Source organism: Leptonychotes weddellii, chromosome 5, assembly GCF_054177405.1.
Source record: "Leptonychotes weddellii isolate Sample4059 chromosome 5, ASM5417740v2, whole genome shotgun sequence".
NCBI lineage: Eukaryota > Metazoa > Chordata > Mammalia > Carnivora > Phocidae > Leptonychotes > Leptonychotes weddellii.
The window spans coordinates 20,621,387-20,643,796 of record NC_138373.1 but is presented as its reverse complement, the minus strand read 5'-3'; the positions used below and the strand labels follow the sequence as shown (position 1 = coordinate 20,643,796).

At 36.7% G+C, this 22,410-nt stretch overlaps 1 protein-coding gene across 1 annotated transcript in view; it reads left to right on the top strand.

Moving 5' to 3' along the window:
• The window catches only part of LOC102748372 (phospholipid-transporting ATPase ABCA3-like), a gene marked incomplete at its 5' end in the record, with an annotated part of 211,336 nt that overhangs the window by 110,477 nt on the left and 78,449 nt on the right, over positions 1 to 22,410 (top strand). Inside the window, 4 exons of the mRNA XM_081818872.1 lie at positions 1,444 to 1,599; positions 1,926 to 2,136; positions 4,377 to 4,527; positions 15,992 to 16,090. Of these exons, the coding sequence (XP_081674998.1) occupies positions 1,444 to 1,599; positions 1,926 to 2,136; positions 4,377 to 4,527; positions 15,992 to 16,090 (617 nt within the window). The remainder of the gene's footprint in view (positions 1 to 1,443; positions 1,600 to 1,925; positions 2,137 to 4,376; positions 4,528 to 15,991; positions 16,091 to 22,410) is intronic.

The window sequence follows — 22,410 nt, the reverse complement described above, 5'->3', positions numbered from 1 at the left end:
TATGATTGCCTTTTCCTAAGTGAGTTGAGATTTTTGTGATTCTTTGTGTGCCAAGTTATTTTTGTTTTCAAAAAGTGGATGTTTTCAAAAGTAACTCATGAGGGGCGCCTGGGTTGGCTCAGTCGTTAAGTGTCTGCCTTCGGCTCAGGTCATGATCCCAGGGTCCTGGGATCGAGCCCCACATTGGGCTCCCTGCTCTGTGGGAAGCCTGCTTCTCCCTCCCCCACTCCCCCTGCTTGTGTTCCCTCTCACTGTGTCTCTCTCTGTCAAATAAATAAATAAAATCTTGAAAAAAAAGAAAGAAGAAAGTAACTCATGAGACTGCATCTTGTTTATTATATCTTATCTGTGGGCTGTGGTTTTAGTGTCAGCTTTGAAGTCTTTGAGTGATGATCCAGTCTCTCCCATGTGTGTGTTATTCATTAGTTCACATCTGGGTAGAGGTTTACTAATTAACATAATTTTAAAGTTTGGTGTGCTAATTAGGATTAGATCCATGTATGTAAATGATGGGGTCAACACATGTGTTCATAAACAACTTTATGGTAATACTTTCCTGCTCCTCTCTCCTATTATCTCCCCTGTATTTCCTGGTTCCTGAAGATTCCTTTCTCAGCCCTCCAGCCAGAAATTGTCCACTTTCATGACTGCCACATCCAAGTGACTGGAAAACAGAGAAGGTGGTAAAAAGCAACTGGGTCTGACCCTGTCCTGTCGGAGCCATGGCTCTACTTAATTGAGAAGATTCCCTTTCCTCTGAGTTTCGGCTTTTGCAGGATTCCTGTTCCTTTCTACTCTTGCCACCATCCCTGCCACAAGACTCCTAATGGGTTGGGACACAAAAGAACAGAAAAAAAATGGAATTGGCCCTCCCACACTCTCTCAGAGCTTTAGGAGTGTTTTCTTTGCATTCCTCCAGCCAGAACTAGAGAGTTTCTCCTCAATCTTATTCTATCTGCACTATCAGGCTTTGAATACTTTGTGTTCAGGCTAGGAGGATACACAAGGGGAAAAATGGTAAACCCAATGCGGGCTCAGTGATACTTCAAAATATGGTGTTCTTTCTGATCCAACTGCTGATGTTTACTTTTTATAATTCTCCAGGTTTAATAATTGAGTTCAGCGAGAAATGAAGCAGAAGGAGGGGATGGTTTACTCCATCATACCTAGAAAATAGAGATGTTTCTTTTCTCTATTTCTGAGCTTCAGGTGTCTATAAATCTGAAAATAAATTCTTTTTTTTAGGAATTCTCCTTTAGACTTAAAGGGAGGCAATGAGAGAAAGACACTATGTAGCTATGAGAAAAGAGATGGTATAAAATGTTTTAAGGGTTCAGTAGCAAGAAACTTCCTTTATCTACATATATATACAAAGACAGTTATTATCTAAAAACTTTCCAAGGACAGAGTTGGATTCACCATGTAAATTCTGCCTCTTTTTAGGTAAAAAGAATATATCAAAACATGTATTCTACGGAAATTGACCATATGCTGTCTACTTTTAACCTGCTAGAAAAGCGTGATACATTTTCAAAGTCACTGAGTGGAGGAATGAAGCGCAAACTCGCCATCATTATAGCACTCATAGGGGACTCCCAGGTATTAAGAAAAAGAGGATGAAAAGGGGGGGCAAGGAGGCACGAACCATGGGTTCCTGCCAACTGGTCTAGAAAACTCAGCTGACAAAACCCTGAGAGTTGGTATGAATGTTAAAGAAATGCTGCCAATGATAATTAGAGGGAATGTCCATTATTTGGTTCAATTGTCATAATATGATTTGGGATTATTTTTTTCTAGGGTTTTTATCATTATGTACAGTCTATATTCTGTTATCTTAGCTTAAGTGTGTTCCTCTCAAATAGCAATTATCTCACAAGTAGCCTAGCATCAATTATCAATGGTCAAGGAATTCTTCTGGTTTTTAGGTAGTGATACTTGATGAACCATCATCTGGCATGGACCCAGTCTCAAGGAGAGCCACCTGGGATCTCCTTCAACAGTATAAACAGGATCGTACCATCTTACTGACCACCCACTACATGGATGAAGCTGATTTCCTGGGTGACCGCATTGCCATCATGGTCAAGGGGACACTGCAATGCTGTGGCTCTTCTGTCTTCCTGAAACAAATATATGGTTCTCTCTCCCTTTGCTCATTCTTGAGATATTGATGCCTTAGTAATATTCTTCTAACATGATTTTAATTATATGTTGTCTACATAGCCAAAATTTCAGTGGCGCCCTCTGTCCTACTAATGAGATCTCAACAATTCTAACTGGTTTTTAAGGCCTGCAACCTGGATATTCCTTATATATATTTATCATTTGTTCTCCAACACGTACATTCAGACTCACTAAATACCTTTGTCAACCTACAAAAGCCATGCTTCTTATTTCTCCTATTTTGTACCTAATTACAGTTTTCTTTGCCCCTAGAATACAGTTGTGTCCAAGCAGATTTATGTTGTTGAGGAGAGGAAATGTGGAATCAGTTATCTCTGATCCTAATTTCTCATTTGCCAAACTAGTATTAAATCCCCAGTGTGAAGAGATAATGAGATAACGCGAAAATATGATAATTGACAGTACAGAATGTAGTACAGAATGAAAGCACCATACAAGTAGAATAAAACAGTCATTGACTTGAATAAGTATAGGGCTTTTTTAGGAGATAAAACCGATACATCAAACAGTGAATTACTGAGGGCTAAAATTACAGTAATAGGAATTCAAAATTGGAGGGTATAAACATAAATGTAGATAATTAAGCATGAATTGGTTCATCATTCAATTTGAATTCATTCGACTCACATTAATTTTACTCTATGCTAGTTGTTGTGGTATCCACTTTATATGTCATATTTAATATTCAAAGCAACCCCATTTTATAGAATGTAAAACTCGGCCCTAGATAAATAAAAAAAATTATCTAAAGTCATATTTATATGCCCATTTAGGTATTCAAAGTTTATGATCACCTTATAGTTTTGAGTTTGTGCAGTTGACTTGTAATCCAAAATTAGATTTATCTGAATTAGGTGTACCTAGGTTTATGAGCCACATCATTTAAACAGCTATGCTTTTGATAAAGAAATCATTTATAATTTCTAATAGCATTCACTAGTGTTACTAATTATTGGTAAGATAGTACATAATGTTCAAGTAGGTATTTTAAAAGGTATAATACTTTGGAATGTTCCAGTCCCTTTTTACATGCTAAACTTTAAATATACTTAAATTGGCTTCTTACATCTTAATCAAAAGCCTGGGATTTTTGTTTGCTTCCTTGATGGCAATAGGACATTCCATGTTGGTGTTAGCATTCAACTCTCACTAACTACCTCACTTCTCTGTAAAAGGAGGCATTTTCTATTCAGTTTTAAGAGCATGAGACAATTGTGTCATGATTCCTGAGAAATGAAAAATGATTCACATATCAATTTGTAAGTAAAGCAAAAGTAGTTTTTGGTTCCAATAGCTAATAAATAGTGGATAAATCACTTTATTCTCAGGATGTAGTTGCCTCTTTGTAAAATGTAATAGTGTCTTCCATACTATAAGCCAAGTAAATAAACCAGATTATCTGCTAAGAGATATATATACTTAAAAACCTAATAGTCACTTTTTAATCCTAAAAAAGAAACATAAATGCAAATATAATGACCATTTGAAATACATTTATTTAAAAGTAATGATGGTTTTCTCTAATTTCAGAAAACAATTTCTCTGTATAGGGAAAACACTAAGTGTAATAGTTCTCTATGTCTTTAAAGTCACTAGTCAAAAATCATATTCTCAGGCTTTCCATGGATCTCTGTGTAAAATTTAACAACCTTCTTTCAACACTTAATATATCCCTTTTCTGCTTTATTTTTTTGTAACACAATATATATTTTAACTTATTTCTCTTTATAATTACCTGCCTCTTTTGACTAGAAAGTAGCTCTTAGGAAGGCAGAAATTTTTATATGCTTTGTTCACTGTTCTATCCCTAGGGCCTAGTTAATGCCTGATACACCCTGGACAACCAGTGATAATAAATTAATATTTATCAAAATTACAGTTTCAAGAGTAATAAGTAGCCAGATTACAGGGGCCTTTCTTCATACATCTGTTTCTGATTATATACAGTAAGTTATTGTTCACTAAGAAAATTATGGAGGAAGTTGATGTTTATTCAGTATCTTGGTTCTTGGAGCAGCATTTGGAAGTTTTAGGTGTGAGCCTTCCTTGAGGCATAACAAAGTATCTCATGACATTCCATGTCTTCTTTGTGGACCTAGGTAACTTGAACCATGAAGAGCCAGGTTTGGAATTACAAAGAGATTAAAAAGTATGAAAATGCTTCATGTGGTCTTTTAAATGATTTCTCTCAGGTGCTGGATATCACATAGTCATGGAGAAAGAATCACATTGTGATGTTGAAAAGATCTCAGCAATAATTCACTCTCATATTCCAGATGCCACTGTGGAAAACTTTACTGGAGCTGAATTATTGTTTATCCTACCCAAAGAATATACACAGAGGTAAAGAGTCAAAGTCTTACATGGATGATTTGGGTGACCAGAAATCATTTTAAATTTTCTCTGTTTAGCAAACTTAGTAGTATTTTGCCAATAAGCCAGGTGTCCAATTACAATCTGTTGCTGACTAGATTTGAAAAGTTCACAGCTGAAGACCTCTCATTGAACAAGAGGATTTCCCCATAAGTTCAAGTTCACACAAGGCTTATTTGATTTTTTAAGTGTTTATTTAAATTCCAGTTAATTAACATGCAGTGTAAAATTAGTTTCAGGTATATAATAAAGTGATTCAACACTTACACCGAGTACTCATCACAACAAGTGCATTCCTTAAACTCCATCACCTATTTAACCTATCTCTCTACTCACATCCCCTCTGGTAACCAACAGTTTGCTCTCTATAGTTAAGAGTCTGTTTCTTGGTTTCCCTCCCTCTCTTTTTTTTTTTCCTTTGCTCATTATCCATTTGTTTTTTAAAGTCCACATATGCAAATAATACAAAACATTAACTCCAAGGGATACATGCACCCCCATGTTTATAGCAGCACTATCAACAATAGCCAAATTATGGAAACAGCCCAATATCCACTGACAGATGAATGGATAAAGAAGATGTGGTGAGAGAAGTTAAGATGGCAGAGGAGTAGGGGAGGCCATGAGTTTGTCTCATCCTTCTAATACAACTAGATATTTACATAATTCTGAACACCTGAGAAACCAATCGGAGATCTGAAAAGACAAATGCTGCAAGTCTACAAGTAGAAAAGCGACGATCCTTTGGAAGGTAGAAGTTGCAGAGACTTGAATCCTGTGTGATATAGCTGAGAATATGGTGGAGGGGAGGGAGCCTGCTTAATTAGGCTACCACAAAGTTTTACAAGCAGCGGAGTGCAGAATTGGAACTTTTAGAAGTCTGCTACAGTGAGGGACGTGCCTGGCTTAAAGGTGCTCAGGTGGTGAAGCAGGGTGGAATCCCAGGTGTGACAATGTGGTCTGAGGATCCCTGGGGTCACAAGAACAGGTGGTGCCTGAGTGCAGCAGAGTTCCTAGGCATAGGAGCATGGAAGCCAGCTGAGAACAGTGAGTCTAGGTGCCAGTTTTCTGCTCTGTGTTGCCATAAACTGCGAACTACTGTGCATTTGTGTTACTGCTTTCCTGAGACGGGTCCAGCAAAAGGCAGAAGCATGGCAAGATCCTCCCCAGTATGAACAGTGTGGGTCCACACTGGGGGAGTCCTTAAAATTTAGAGTTTTGAAACTCACGTGCCTGAGATAAAAACCCTCAGTCATAGGCCAGGTGAACAGAGAGTTCTGATGGAAACTGGGGAGACAAGAGTGATTGACTGCTTTTCTGTGAAGGCTCACTGAAGAGTGGGGGCGTGAATTTTCAGCTCTGGGGCTAGAGAGCAGGGCACAGCCATATTCACCCCACCCATCAATGATGAAAGCCTTCAGGGTGCAAAACAGCACCACCTAGTGGAGTCCAGAGCCCTTTACACCAATCCCTGCCTCCCTGCAAACTGGAGGCCCATTTCCAATAAGGCAAGTCCACCTGAGAATCAGTGCAACAGGCCCCTCCCCCCAGAAGACCAGCAAAAACAACTTTCCCACAGTTTACTGATTATAGAGGGCTTCAAAGCTTCAGCTCTTGGAGAAAACAGTATATAGCATTCTTTGTATTTTTATTCCTCAGTCTTTTAGTATTATTTATTGTTATTTTTTTCAATTCTTTTTCTCTTTTTTAAAATTTTTATTTTTATATATACTTTATTTTTTGTTTCCCTTCATTGTATCTTATTTAATTTATATATGTGGGGGGGTATATATATATATATACACATTTATTTATATATTTTTTTTTCTTCTTTTGGGATCTAGTTTATTTTAACAGAGCAAAACACGCAGTATCTAGTTTGTTTTTGTTTTTTGTTGTTGTTATTGTTTTTTTCTTTTTCTTTATTCTTTTCTAAACAAATGACAAGATGGAGAAATTCACCCTAAAAGTAAGAACAGGAAGTAGTACAGCCAGGGATTTAATCAATACAGATATAAATAAGATATCTGAACTAGAATTTAAAACGATTATGAAGATACTAGCTGAGCTTGAAAAAAGCATAGAAGACACTAGAGAATCCCTTACTATAGAGATAAAAGAACTAATATCTAGTCAGGCTGAAATTAAAAATGCTATTACCAAGAAGCAGTTCCAAGTGGAGACCATAAAAACAAAGATGAACAAAGCAGAAGAGAGAACCAGTGATCTAGACGATAAAATTGTGGAAAATAAGGAAGCTGAAAAGAAGAGGGAAAGAAAACTATTAGATCATGAAGGTAGACTTAGGGAACTCAGCAATTCCATAAAGTGAAGTAATATCCATATTATAGGAGTCCCAGAAGATGAAGAGTGGGAAAAGGGAGGCTGAAGGTTTATTTAACCAAATTATAGCTTCCTAATCTGGGGAAGGAAACAGGCATTCAACTCCAAGAGGCACAAAGAACTACCCTTAAGATCAACAAAAATACGTCAACACTTTGACATACTATAGTGAAAGTTGCAAATTATGAAGATAAAGAGAAAATCCTGAAAGCAGCTTGGACAAGAGGTTCTCAACCTACAATGGTAGACACATAAGGCTGGCAGCAGACCTGTCCACAGAGACCTGGCAATGTGCTAAATGGGGAAAATATGCACCTAAGAATACTTTATCCAGCAAGGCTGTCATTCAGAATAGAAGGAGAGATAAAGGAATGTTGAAAAAGAAAACCAAAACTGGGGGCATCACAATTCTGGATTTCAAGCTGTATTACAAAACTCCAGTCATCAAGACTGTGTGGTACTGGTACAAAAACAGACACATAGGTCAATGAAACAGAATAGAGAACTCAGAAATGGACCCTCAACTCTATGGTCAACTAACCTTTGACAAAGCAGGAAAGAATACCAAATGGAAAAAAGTCTCTTCAACAAATGGTGTTGGGAAAATTGGACAGCCACATGCAGAAGAATGAAACTAGACCACTTTCTTACACCATACACAAAAATAAATTCAAAATGGATGAAAGACCTCAATGTGAGACAGGAATCCATCAAAATCCTAGAGAAGACCACAGGCAGCAACCTCTTTGACTTTAGCTGCAGCAACTTCTTGCAAGACACATCTCTAAAGGCAAGGGAAACAAAAGCAAAAATGATTGGGACCTCATCAATATAAAAAGCTTCTGCACAGCAAAGGCAACAGTCAACAAAACTAAAAGGCAACCTGCAGAATGGGAGAAGATATTCACAAATGAAATATTAGATAAAGGGCTAGTATCCAAGATATATAAAGAACTTATCAAACTCAACATCCAAAAAACAAATAATCCAGTCAAGAAATGGGCAGAAGACATGAACAAACATTTCTCCAAAAAAGACATCCAGATGGCTAACAGACACATGAAAAAATCCTCAACATCACTCAGCATCAGGGAAATACAGATCAAAATCACAATGAGATACCACCTTACACCAGTCAGAATGGCTAAAATCAACAACACAAGAAACAACAGGTGTTGATGAGGATGTGGAGAAAGGGGAACCCTCCTACACTGCTGGTGAGAATGCAAGCTGGTGCAGCCACTCTGGAAAACTCTATGGAGGTTCCGCAAAAAGTTAAAAATAGAGCTACCCTATGACCCAGCAATTGCACTAATAGATATTTATCCAAAGGATAGAAACATAGTGATTCAAAGGGGCACCTGCACCCCAATGTTTATAACAGCAATGTCCACAATAGTCAAAATATGGAAAGAGCCCAGATATCCATTGACTGGTAAGTGGTTAAAGAAGAGGTGTGTGTGTGTGTGGTGTATTATATAATATATAAATATTTATTTATTTATTTATCTTTATATAATGGAATACTACTCAGCCATCAAAAAGAATGAAATCTTGCCATTTCCAATGAGGTGGATGGAACTAGAGGTTGTTATGCTAAGCAAAATAAGTCAGGGAAAGACAAATACCATATGATTTCACTCATTTGTGAATTTTAAGAAACAAAACAGATGAAAATAGGGGGAAAACAAAAGAGGGGTAAACCAAGAAACACACTCTTAACTATAGAGAACAAACTGAGGATTACTGGAGGAGAGGTGGGTAGGAGGATGGGTTAAATCGGTGATTTAAGTACACTTGTGATGAACACTAGGTGTTGTATGTAAGTGATGAATCACTAAATCCTGCACATTAATGTTACACTGTATGTTAACTAAGTGGAATATAAATAAGAATTTGAAGAATGAACAAAATTTATAGATTAATGAAAAAAAGATTGTATTTTTGTGGTGTTGGTGGTTATTTCTCTTCTCTCATTTGTGATTTTATTTATTTGAGTCCTTTTTTCTTTTTGTTAAGTCTGGCTAGAGGTTTATCAGTTTTATTAATTTTTTCGTTGAACCAGTTCCTGGTTTCATTGATCTGTTATTTTTTAGCTTCGATATCATTTATTTCTGCTCTAATCTTTATTATTTCCTTTATTCTGCTGGCTTTAGGCTTGGTTTGTTTTTTCTTTCTCTAACTCCTTTAGGCGTAAAGTTAGGTTGTTTATTTGAGATTGTTCTTGTTTCTTGATGAAGACTAGTATTGCTGTATACTTCCCACTTAGGACCATTTTTGCTGCACCCCAAAGGTTTTGGACCATCATGTTTTCATTTTCATGTACATTTTCATTTCTTCTTTTATTTCATGGTTGACCCACTCATTGTTTAGTAGCATGTTGTTTAACCTCCATGTATGTGTGCCCTGTCCAGATTTTTTTTCTTGTGGTTGACTTCTAGTTTCATAGCATTGTGGTAGAAAATATGCATGTAATGATTTTGGTCTTTTTGTATGTGTTGAGGCCTGTTTTGTGACCTAATATGTGACCTATTCTGGAGAATATACCTTGTACACTTGAAAAGAATGTGTATTCTGTTTTAGGATGGAATGTTCAATATATCTGTTAAGTCTATCTGGTCCAGTGTGTCATTCAAAGCCATTGTTTCCTTGTTTATTTTCTGTTTAGATGATATGTGCATTGATATAAGTGGGGTGTTAAAGTCCCCTACTGTTAATGTATTATTATTAATTAGTTCCTTTATGTTTATTATTAATTGTTTATATGTTTGGGTGCTCACATGTTGGGTACATAAATATTTACAATTATTATGTCTTCTTTGGGGATTGTCCCCTTTATGATTATATAGTGTGCTTCTTTGTCTCTTGTTACAGTCTTTGTTTTAAAGTCCAGTTTATCTGATATAAGTACTGTTATTCTGGCTTTCTTTTGACATCCATTTGCATGATAAATGTTTCTCCACCCCCTCATGTTCAATCTTCAGGTGTTTTTAGCTCTTAAATGAGTCTCTTGTAGGCAGCATATAGATGGGTCTTGTTTTTTTATCCATTCTGACACCCTTTGAGAATTTAGTACCTTGCCATTCAAAGTAATTATTGATAGATATGTATTTATTGCCATTTTATTACTTGCTTTTGTGGTCATTTCTGGAGTTTTTCTCTGGTATTTTCTTGTCTTCCTTTCATGTTTTACCGATTTTCTTTAGTGATATATTTGGATTTTTTTCTCTTTATTCTTTGCCTGTTTATTAGTGACTTTTGATATATGGTTGCCATTATGTTTGTATGTAACCTCTGCAAATAGCAGTCCACATTAAGTTGATGGTCATTCAAGTTTGAATTCATTCTTTTGTCCTTTCCTCCCCATGTTTTACATATATTTTATTATTTTTATATTCTTATTTGTGTGTGAGTTTCTCAACTGATTTTTATAGAAATAATCATTTTTACTGATTTTGTATTCCCTGCCTTTATACTGTCACTTTTGGTCTCCCCTTTTCACTCAGAGTCACCTTGAATATTTCTTGCAGGGCTGGTTTAGTGCTCACAAACTCCTTTAGTTTTTGTTTGTAAAACTCTTTATCTCTCCTATTCTGAATGATAGCCTTGCTGAATAGAGTATCCTTGGATGCAGATTTTTCCCATTCAGCACTTTGAATATATCATGTTTCTGTTGAGAAATCTCCAGCTGGCTTTATGGGTTTTCCCTTGTAAGTTAATGGCTTCTTTTGTCTTGCTGCTTTTAAGATTTTTTTTCTTTATATTTTATAAATTTAATTACAGTATGTCTTGGTGTTGGCCTCCTTTTGTTGATTTTAAAGGGAGTTCTCTATGCATCCTGGATCTGGATGTCTGTTTCCATCCCCAGATTAGGGAAGTTTTTGGCTATAATTTCTTTTTTTTAAGATTTTATTTATTAGAGAGAGAGATCATGAGAGTGGGATGAGGGGCAAAGGGAGAAGCAGACTCCCTGCTGAGCAGGGAGCCTGATGTGGGGCTCAATCCCAGGACTCCAGGATAATGACCTGAGCTGAAGGCAGTCACTTAATCATCTGAGCCACCCAGGCACCCCTCAGCTATTATTTCTTGAAATAAATTTTCTGCCCCCTTTTCTCTCTCTGTTTCTTTTGGGACTCTTATAATGTGGATACTATTACATTTGATGGAGTCACTGAATTACTTAAGTCTATTCTTATTTACATAGTTCTTATTTCTCTCCTTTGTTCAGCTTCATTGCTTTCCATTACTTTGTCCTCTAGGTCAATAATTCATTCCTCAGCTTCTTCCAGCCTGCTGTTCATTGCATCAAGTGTTTCTAATCTTGTGGATTGCACTCTTCATCTCTGATTGATTCTTTTTTAACTCATTTATCTCTGTGGTAAGAGATCTCTGTGGTCTCACTTATGTCTTCTATCATTTTCTCAAGTGCAGTGTGTATCCTTATGATTGTTGCTTTAAATTCTCCATCAGGCATGTTATTTATATCTGTTTTTGCTTGGATCTCTGGCTATGGCCTTATCTTGTTCTTTCATTTGGGATCAATTTTTCTGTCTTTGCCTTTGTCTAAGTCTCTGCCTTTTCCTGTGTGTTAGAAAAGCCACTTATGTCTCCTACTTGGCCTTATGAAGAAGAGGTCATGTAGTTCCCAAGGCCTGGCACTTCAGGGAGTGTCTCTAGTGTGTGCTGCATGCACTCTGTTGTTATATTCTGGCTGCTTTATCCTCTCTATCCTTCAGGCCAGTCATCTGCAGAGACTCTCCTTGCCTGCTGTGGGCAGTGTTTGGTTGCTGGCCTGAATGTATTGAGTTTTAACTAGGTGTGTCCTTGCCTGCTTGTGAAATGAGGCCTGTCATCACCTCTACCAGAACTGAGACCCTGCAGAACTCTCTGGTCAGGAGATGTGGTGTGGACAGGGATTTGTTCTGATCTGGGGAGGGGCCCACGGACTCCGACTGAGGCAAGTGTGACTGAGAAGGGCATTTCCACCAAAGCATGGGGGGTGGGGTTTGGTGTAAGCACGTTTGTGGCAGCCAGTGTCCATGCTGCGCTGCTTCCCATAGGTTACTCTGAATTTATGGGGGGAAGGAAATGGCACCAGCCAGCTCCTTTGTCCCCAGAGAGATGTCTCTATGAATGTTGCCTCTCAAGGACACACTCCAAGAGGAGCAAAAAATCTCCCCACCATGTGCCCCAGGCACTCTTCAGATCACTGTTTCCACACTATATGCCCCCAGGTTGTTTGCCTGCCTTCACTCCAGGAGCAGTACAGTGCCCTTCGAGCTCTATCCCAGACAAGCCCACTGTCCTTTAAAACTCCAGGCTTTAAGTTCCACTAGTTGCAAGGCCTCACAAAATTCAGCCCCTTTCATTTTCCAAGCCAATGGCTTTAGGGAAACATTCTCCTTCTGCATTACCATGTGCTCCTCTCTCTCTCACCCTTCACCACAGCTCCCTCCCTTCTGCAGCCACAATCCCTTTTTCCCCTAAACCACATTTCTGCACATCCAGCCTCCTTCAGTGTGGCCTCTTCTCTCCCTTTAGTTGTGGTATTTGTTCTGTCAGTCTTCAGGTAAATTTCTGGGGTATTTAGAATGATTCAAAGGTTACCTAGTTGTATTCATGGGGTGAGGCAAGCCAAGCATCCTACTCCATTACCATCTTCCTGCTCCTGATTTTTTTTTTTTTTTTTGAGGGAGGTGTACAATCTAGTGGCCATGGCATGGTAAGTAAGGTCCAGAGAAATATTAAGACGGAGAAAGATAAAAGTAGCTTAAACAGCAACTCTTAGAACAAGGGTGAAAAAGACACAGAAATCAGGGAGTTTGATCTCAATAATTAGCCAAATTAATTATAGAAGGGAAACACAGAGATGATAAATGGAAACTAAGATTACTCATCATTGACCTTGAGGGAGTGTGCCATTTTCATCTTTTTGTCTGAAGTTATTACAACCTAAATCTTCCATATATGCAGGGTGGCTGCTCTTCACAAGAGAGATGACAGACTTATAGGACATTGTTCTACATTCCCATGTAGAGCTCTTGGGTAGAATGAAGGAATTAAAACACAAGACTTTAGGCAACCCAGATTCTAATTAATGAAAAGACATGAAAATAAACAATTGTATCCCAGAACAGAAATGAAAGAGGGAATGCTCTGTGGGAGCTATATTTATTCAGAAAGTAAATCTGAACCTTCTTGAGAAGCAGGAGCATGGAACAGTTAGTCATGCTAACTAGTCATGAGGGAGAGTAAAGGAAATGAAAGAAACTACAACTGTACATTCATTATATGAACATTAATTCAGCACAGTTAGAAGACAGATTTGCAACAACATAGATGAACCTTGAAGGTATAATGCTAAGTGAAATAGAGAAAGACAAATACCATATGATTTCACTCATGTGGAATTTAAGAAAGAAAACAGATGAACATATGGGAAGCAGGGAGTGGGGAAGGAGGGAAACAAACCATAAGAGACTCTTAGAGAAGAAACTGAGGGTTGATGGAGGGGAAATGGGTGAAGGGATGGGTGAAATAGGTAAAGGGATTAGAATACACTTATCATGATGAGCACTGAGTCATGTATAGAATTGTTGAATCATTATATTGTACACCTGAAACTAATATAAAACTGTGTATTAATTATAGTTGTATTTAAAAAAATAAATTAGAGGGGTGCCTGGGTGGCTCAATCTTTAAGCATCTGCGTTCAGCTCGGATCATGATCCCAGGGTCCTGGGATCAAGCCCTGCGTTGGGCTCCCTGCTCAGCGGGAAGCCTGCTTCTCCCTCTCCCATGCCCCCTGCTTGTGTTCCTGCTCTTACTATCTCTCTGTCAAATAAATAAAATCTTTAAAAATAAGTAAATAAAGAAAAGAAGGAATATATGACGTGAAAAGGTCTTTATTTATTAAAGAAATTGAATTTGTACTTTAAAACATTCCTACAGAGAAAAATCCAGGGCCAGATGTCTTCACTGATTAATTCTACCTAATGTTTAGTGGGGGGGGGAAGTACCAATTCTACACAAACTTTTTTTGGAAAATATGAGAAAAAGAAATATTCCCCGATTTGTTTTATAAGGCCAGTATTACCCTGTTACCATAATCAGTTAAATACATAAAAATAATCTTATTATACAATAATCTTTAACACGAGGGATCATATTGAGAACATTCAAAAAGGAGAGTGAAAATGACCTTAAAGTATGTGAAGAGTTGTCATAGGAAAAGGGGTCAGATTGAACTGATTGGTAAGAGTAGAAGAAACAATCAACATTAGGTAAAGTTAGAAGTCCATTGGAATGGAATTCAGCCTAAAATATGGAGAAAATTTGGAAGATGGAGAGTTTTGAGTTTACCATCTCTGAGGGTAATCACACATAGGCTTTTGATAGTCCCTCATTGGGAATTATAGAAGTTTTTTAAAGAAATAAATGGGTTTTGGGAGATCTTTGGAACCTAAAACAATGTTAATTCATCCTTCTAAAATTATTTGTTAGAATCCGTGATGTAATTACATCACAATTAGCAAAATTCTGTAAAACTCCCTAGCTGGTAAATCTGTCTCAGTGTCCAGCTTTTTACTTCACTAAAGCCATTTTTTGTTATTTTGTGATTTATAAGTACTATAACTTGATATAGGAATTTTCCATTTGATAGGAATATGTGAACAAATTAACTTTTATCAACTAGCTATAGTCCTTAATACTTACAAAAAGTAAATTGGTATTTTTTTGGACAACAAAAGACTGTATATCAAAGATCAAGTTACAGTGGGGACAAATTTGCTAAAGTAAATATCTCTTCCTTATTTCTGTTTGTTTCACTATACCTATTACAGTGAAGAATGATCTACTAAACATTTTTCCCATGACTAACCAGAAGTTATTATGGAACCAACAGTATTAAAAAAATACATCTAACAAAAATCCCAAACAACCTAATTCAAAAATGGACAAAGGAATTGAATAGATATTTCACCAAAGAAGATGTACAGATAGCCAACAAGCACGTGAAAAGATGCTCAACATCCCTAGTCAATTAGGAAAATGCAAATAAAAAGCACAAGAATTAACAAATGCTGGAAAGGATGTGAAGAAATTGCAACCCTGTACACCGCTCTTAGGAATGTAAAATGGTGCATCTGCTATGGAAAACACTATGACACTTCCTTAAAAAGTTAAACATACAGGGGCGCCTTGGTGGCTCAGTCGGATAAGTGGCTGACTCTTCATTTCGGCTCAGGTCATGATCACAGGGTCCTGGGATGAGCCCTGCATAGGGCTCCCAGCTTAGCAGGGAGTCTGCTTCTCTCCCTCTCCCTTTGCCCCTTCCACCCCACTCTTCTCTCTCTCTCAAATAAATAAATAAGTCTTTTTTTAAAAAGTTAAACATAGATTACCATAGGATTAGCAATTCCACTTCTAGGTATATACCCACAATAGTTGAAAGTAGGAACTCAAACAGGTGTTTGCACACGAATGCTCATAACAGCATTATTCACAAAATCCAAAAGATAAAAACAACCCAAATGTCCCACAAATAAATGGAAGCCACATGTTGTGTTATCCATACAATGATTATTATTCAGCCTTAAAAAGGAATGAATTCTTATACATGCTACAACATGGTTGACTCTAGAAAGAATCATGCTAAGTGAAATAAGCCAGACACAAAAGGATTCCATTTTATATGAGACACATACAGTAGGAAAACTCATATTGACAGAAAGTAAAAGTGAAGCTGAAAGAAGGAAGGAATAGAGAATTACTGTTTAATGGGTGCAGAATTTTAGTTTAGGACCTTAAGATAGTTCTGGAAATGGATGGTGGTGATGGTTGTGAATGTGCTTAATGCTGCTTGAATTGATGAAATAATAAATGTAATGTTTCTTATATTTTACCACAAAAAAAAGCTTTTAAGAAAACAATAGGGAAGGATACAATTGGAAATAAAATTAAGTATTAAATGAAAGTGTTCACATATTTTAAAAATTCAGTTTACTAGAAAATAAAATGAACAATAACAAAAAAGAAAATGTATCTAGACTAGTGTTAGTTCATTCTTCTCCTCTTCCTCTCCTTTCAGGTTTGAAGCTCTGATTAATGACCTGGAAAATAAACAAAAAGAGCTGGGCATTGCCAGCTTTGGTGTTTCAATCACCACCATGGAAGAAGTCTTCATTAAGTGAGTAATAATGACTTAAAAAAAAAAACAAAAAAAAAACTTCCACCCCTAAAATGTCAATTGGAGAGCAAACCCCACCCTCTTTGTATTGGAATGAAGTAATCACAGTTATGGAGTTTTTTCAAATATGTTAATATTTTATGCTAATGCATTTCCATATATTCAGCTAAGAGTATGTAAAGATTTTAGGCGTGGGCCTTGATACATGTGTCTTTGTGGTAGATGGTTTAAGAGTTAATGAAGAAAAAGAAAGAATTAATATCTATGTTATCATAGGAAAAGTTCTAGTTCTAACTTGAAGTCTATACTAGAAATTACTTAAAAGTTTTAACCTAACCATGTTTTCATAATTTGTTTAATTGATGCATGGTTTGTTTTGTTTCTTGCACTGTAAAAAAATTCAAAATGAAAATGTCCAGGGAATTCAGGCTGTCCCTAAGGCAAAATAATCTGATTATCTTTCAAAAGATTTCACAAAATGTCCTTTTTCTGATAAGGTTATGACAGAACTAGATCTAAACTTCATTCTCTCAGACTCAGTGTTTAAATATTGTCAGTGTCTCAGAGTTGACTTGGTGTAATTTATTCACATGAATTAGGTTTGCAGAAGACTGATATATATAAATTAAAATGCCACTTAATTTATGATGAATAAATTGTAATAAGCATAATTTATAATAAGAAATTGCTTCTTGGCTATTCAATCAAATGTTCTTTTGTCTGTCTCTAGGCAAGCTACATAGGGAGCAAAATTATAATGAGAAACTTCCTTTGTGAATACAACTAGAACAAGCTCTGTAAGGGCAGAGACCAAATCTGTTTTGTTCACTGACTATACTTGGGGCCACAAACAGTGTCACATAATAGATACTCAAAAAAGTTCTCAGATGAATAAATGAACTATTTAATAAATGATACTATTTAAAGCCATTATCTGCACAATAGTTGCTTTACCTGCCACTGGGAATTATAATTGAAAACCTTAGGGCACCTGGGTGGCTCAGTCGTTAAGTGTCTGCCTTTGGCTCAGGTCATGATCCCAGGCTCCTAGAATCGAGTCCCACATCGGGCTCCCTCCTCGGGGGGAACCCTGTTTCTCCCTCTCCCACTCCCGCTGCTTGTGTTCCTGCTCTCACTATCTCTGTCTCTGTCAAATAAATAAATAAAATCTTTTAAAAAATAAAAAATAAAATAAAACCTTACACCAACACGATGGTATCTAGGTTGTCTTTCTATTCAGGGCCTCTACCCTTTTTTTCTTTCAAATCTTTATTTAAATTTTAGTTAGTTAACATACAGTGCAATATTGGTTTCTGGAATAGAATTCAGTGGTTCATCACTTACATACAACACCCAAGTGCTTATGACAAGTTCCCTCTTTAAAACCCATCAACCTGGGGCGCCTGCGTGGCTCAGTCATTAAGAGTCTACCTTTGGCTCAGGTCATGATCCCACAGTCCTGGAATCGAGCCCTACATCAGGCTCCCTGCTTGGTGGGGAGCCTGCTTCTCCCTCTCCCACTCCCCCTGCTTGTGTTCCCTCTCTTGCTGTGTCTTTCCCTGTCAAATAAATAAATAAAATCTTTTTTAAAAAAATAAAAAATAATAAAACCCATCACCCATCTAGCCCATCCCCCACTCACCTCCCTCTATCAGTTCCAGTTTGTTCTCTATCCTTAAGAATCTCTTATGGTTTGTTTCCCTCTCTTTTTCCTTTCCCCTCCCCCTCCCATATGTTCATCTGTTTTGTTTCTTAAATTCCACATATGAAGGAAATCATATGGTATTTGTCTTTCTCTGACTGACTGACTTTGCTTAGCACAATACACTCTAGCTCCATCCATGTTGTTGCAAATGGCAAGGTTTCATTCTTTTTGATGGCTGAATAATATCCCATTGTATATATATACATCTTCTTTATCCATTCATCAGCTGATGGACATTTGGGCTCTTTCCATAGTTTGGCTATTGTTGATGATGCTGCTATAAACATTGGGGTTCATGTACCCCTCTGAATCTGTATTTTTGTATCTTTTGGGTAAATACCTAGTAGCACAATAGCTGGATCATAGGGTAGTTCTATTTTTAACTTTTTAAGGAACATCCATACTGCTGTCCAGAGTGGCTGCACCAGTTTTCATTCCCACCTACAGAGCAAGAGAGTTCCCCTTTCTCCACATCCTCACCAACATCTCTTGTTTCCTGTGTTGTTAATTTTATCCATTCCAACAGGTGTGAGGTGGTATCTCATCATGGCTTTGATTTGTATTTTCCTGATGATGAGTGATGTTGAGCATTTTTTCATGTCAGCCATCTGGATGTCTTTTTTGGAAAAGTGTCTATTCATGTTTTCTGCCCATTTCTTAAATGGATTATTTGTTTTTTGGGTGGTGAGTTTGGTATGTTCTTTATATATTTTGGATACTAAACCTTTATCAGATATGTCATTTGCAAATATCTTCTCCCATTCTGTAGGCTGCCTATTAGTTTTGTTGGTTGTTTCCTTTGCTGTAAAGAAGCTTTTTACCTTGATGAAGTCCCAGTAGTTCACTTTTGCTTTTGTTTCCATTTCTCAGCTACAGCCAAGGTCAAAGAGGTTGCTGCCTGTGTTCTCCTCTAGTATTTTGATGGTTTCCTATCTCACATTTAGGTCCTTCATCCATTTTGAACTTATTTTTGTGTGTGGTGTAAGAAAATGGTCCAGTTTACTTCTGCATATGGCTGTCCAGTTTTCCCATTACCATTTGTTGAAGAGACTGTCTTTTTTCCATTGGATGTTCTTTCCTACTTTGTCAAAGATTGGTTGGCCATATAGTTCTGGTCCATTTCTGGCTTTTCTATTCTGTTCCATTGGTCTGTGTCTTTGTTTTTGTGCCAATATCATACTGTGTTGATGACTACAGCTTTGTAATACAGCTTGAATTCTGGAATCATGATGCCTCCAGTTTTGTTTTTCTTTTTCCACAGTTGCTTTAGGTATTCAGGCTCTTTTCTGTTTCCATACAAATTTTAGGATTGTTTGTTCTAGTTCTGTGAGAAATGCTGGTGGTATTTTGATAGGGATTGCTTTAAATGTGTAGATTGCTTTGGGTAGTATAGATGTTTTAACAGTGTTTGTTCTTCCAGTCCATGAGTATGGAATGCTTTTCCAATTCTTTGTGTCCTCTTCAATTTCTTTCATAAGTGTTCTATAGTTTTCAGAGTGCAGATCTTTTACTTCTTTGGTTAGGCTTATTCCTTGGTATCTTATTCATTTTGGTGCAATTGTAAACAGGATCGATTCCTTGATTTCTTTTTTGCTGCCTCATTATTGGTGTATAGAAATGCAAAAGATTTCCATATGTTGACTTTATATCCTGTGACTTTGCTGAATTCGTGTATTAGCTCTAGCAATTTTTTGGTGGAGTCTTTCAGGTTTTCTACATAAAGTATCATGCCATCTGCAAATGGTGAAAGTTTGACTTCTTCCTTGCCAATTTGCATGCCTTTTATTTCTTTTCCTTGTCTAATTGCTGAGGCTAAAACTTCCAGTAGTATGTTAAATAATAACGGTGAGAGTGGACCTCCTTGTCTTGTTCCTGACCATAGAGGAAAACGTCTCAATTTTTTCCCATTGAGGATGACATTAGCTGTGGGTCTTTCATATATGGCCTGTATGATGTTGAGGTACATTCTTTCTATCCCTACTTTGTTGACATTTTTTATCAAGAATGGATAATGTAAGGCGCCTGGGTGGCTCAGTCGTTAAGAGTCTGCCTTGGCTCAGGTCATGGTCCTGGGGTCCTGGGATTGAGTCCCGCATTGGGCTCCCTGCTCAGCAGGAAGCCTGCTTCTCCCTCCCCCACTCCCCGTGCTTGTGTTCCCTCTCTTACTATGTCTCTCTCTATCAAATAAATTAAATCTTTAAAAAAAAAAAAAAAGAATGGATACTGTATTTTGTCAAATGCTTTTTCTGCATCTACTGAGAGGATCATTTGGTTCTTATCCTTTCTTTTATTATTGTGATGTATCAGGCTGATTGATTTGTGAATATTGAACCAGCCCTGCTGCAAACCTGATCTGTCTTCCTTTATAGGTCAAGGACTTTTTTTCCCTTGCTGCTTTCAGGATTCTTTCCTTGTCTGTATATTTGTGAATTTGACTATGATATGCCTTGGTGATGGCCATCTTTTGTTGAATTGAATGGGAGTTCTCTGTGCTTCTTGGATTTTGATGTCTGTGTCCTTCCCCAGATTAGGGAAGTTTTCAGCTATAATTTGCTCAAATTAACCTTCTGCCCCTTTTCCTCTCTTTTCATCTTCTGAGACACCTATGATATGAATGTTATTCCATTTTAATAAGTCACTAAGTTCCTTAAGTCTACCTTCATGATCCATTACCTTTGTTTCCCTCTTCTTTTCAGCTGCACTTTTTCATAATTTTATCTTTTAAATCACTGCTTCATTCCTCTGATTCATCCATCCTTGTTGTTATGGCATCCATTTGGGTTTGTATTTTTAATTTAGGCTTGACTAGCTTTTAGCTCTTTTATCTCTGGAGAAAGGGATTCTCTGGTGTCTTCTATGCTTTTTGAAAGTCTAGCTAATATCCTTATAACTGTTGTTTTAAATTCTATTTAAGACATCTTACTTATATCTGTATTGATTAATTCTCTAGCCATCATTTCTTCCTGGTCTTTCTTTAGGGGTGAATTGCTCCATCTTGTAATTTTGGAGGTCAGAAGAAAGAAAAGAAAAGAAAAATTTTTTAAATTAAAAGAATAAATGAAAGAAGCCAGGTATGTGTTGGTCTGCTTGTTTAGACAATCTTGAGAGAAAAAAGAAAGAAAAATTTAAAAATAAGAATACAATAAAATAAAATTTTAAAATTGCTTTTTCTGTATTCCCCCCCCAAAAAAAACAGAAAACAAAAAAACCCAAAAGAAGCTAGATCCTGTTTACCACAAAACTGAAGCTTTGCTGCACTCTATGATCAATAGACTCGGTGCATGCAAAAGATTTGTGCTAGACTTCTCGGGGAGGGGCCTGCTGCTCCAATTCTCTGGTGGATTTGCCCTAGTGGTGATACCCCAGCAGGGCTCAGCAGGACTGGCATAATTCTTCAGTAAAGCCATCTGTCCCAGGACTTTTGCTTATTGAGAGTTTTTTGATAACTGATTCAATTTCATTACTAGTAATCTCTCAGTTCAAATTTTTATTTCTTCCTGATTCATTGTTAGAAGATTATATGTTTTTAGGAATTTATCTAGAAATTCTTCTAGGTTGTCCAGTTTATTGGCATACAGTTTTCATGGTATTCTCATATCCTTTGTATTTCTATGGTTGTTATTTCTCTTCCTTTGTTTCTAATTTCATTCATTTTTATCTAATGAGTCTAGGTAAAGGTTTATCACTTTTCAAAGAATCAGCTCCTGGTTTCATTAATCTTTTCCACTTCTTTTAGTCTCTATTTCACTTATTTCTGCTCTTTAGCTTTGCACTTTAATCTTATTTTTATAGCTTTCTTAGGTACAACATTAGGTAATTTGAGATTTTCTTCTTTCTTTAGGTAGACGTGTAATGCTATAAACTTCCTTCTTAGAACTGCTTTTGCTCTGTCCCAAAGATTTTGAACTGTTGTTTTAATTTTTGTTTGTCTCCATGTATGTTTAAATTTTCTCTTTGATTTCCTGGTTGACCCATTCATCATTTAGTAGCATGTTGTTTAGCTTCCTTTTATTTGTGTTCTTTCCAGATTGATTTCTAATTACATGCCATTTTGGTCAGAGAAGATGCTTGATATGATTTCAATTTCTTAAATTTATTGAGACTTGTTATGGCCTAATGTGTGATCTGGAGACTATTCCACGTGTATTTAAAAAGAATGTGTATTCTACTGTTTGGGGATGGAATATTCTGTATATATCTGTTAGGTGCATCTGATCTAATGTGTCATTCAAAGCCACCATTTCCTTGTTGATTTTCTGCCTAGATGATCTATCTATCCATTGATGTGAGTGGAATATTAAAGTTCCATAGTATTATGTATTACTGTCAATTTCTCCCTTTATATCTATTAATAATTGCTTTATGTATTTAGGTGCTTCTATGATGGGTTTATAAATATTTTTAATCACAATAGACATTTATTTAAAGTAATACATTTGTAGCTCAGATAGTTCCAAATTGTGAATTTCAGGTTTATCCAACTTCTTTTTTTTCTTTTTTATTGTTATGTTAATCACCATACATTACATCATTAGTTTTAGATATAGTGTTCCATAATTCATTGTTTGTGCATAACACCCAGTGCTCCATGCAGAACGTGCCCTCTTTAATACCC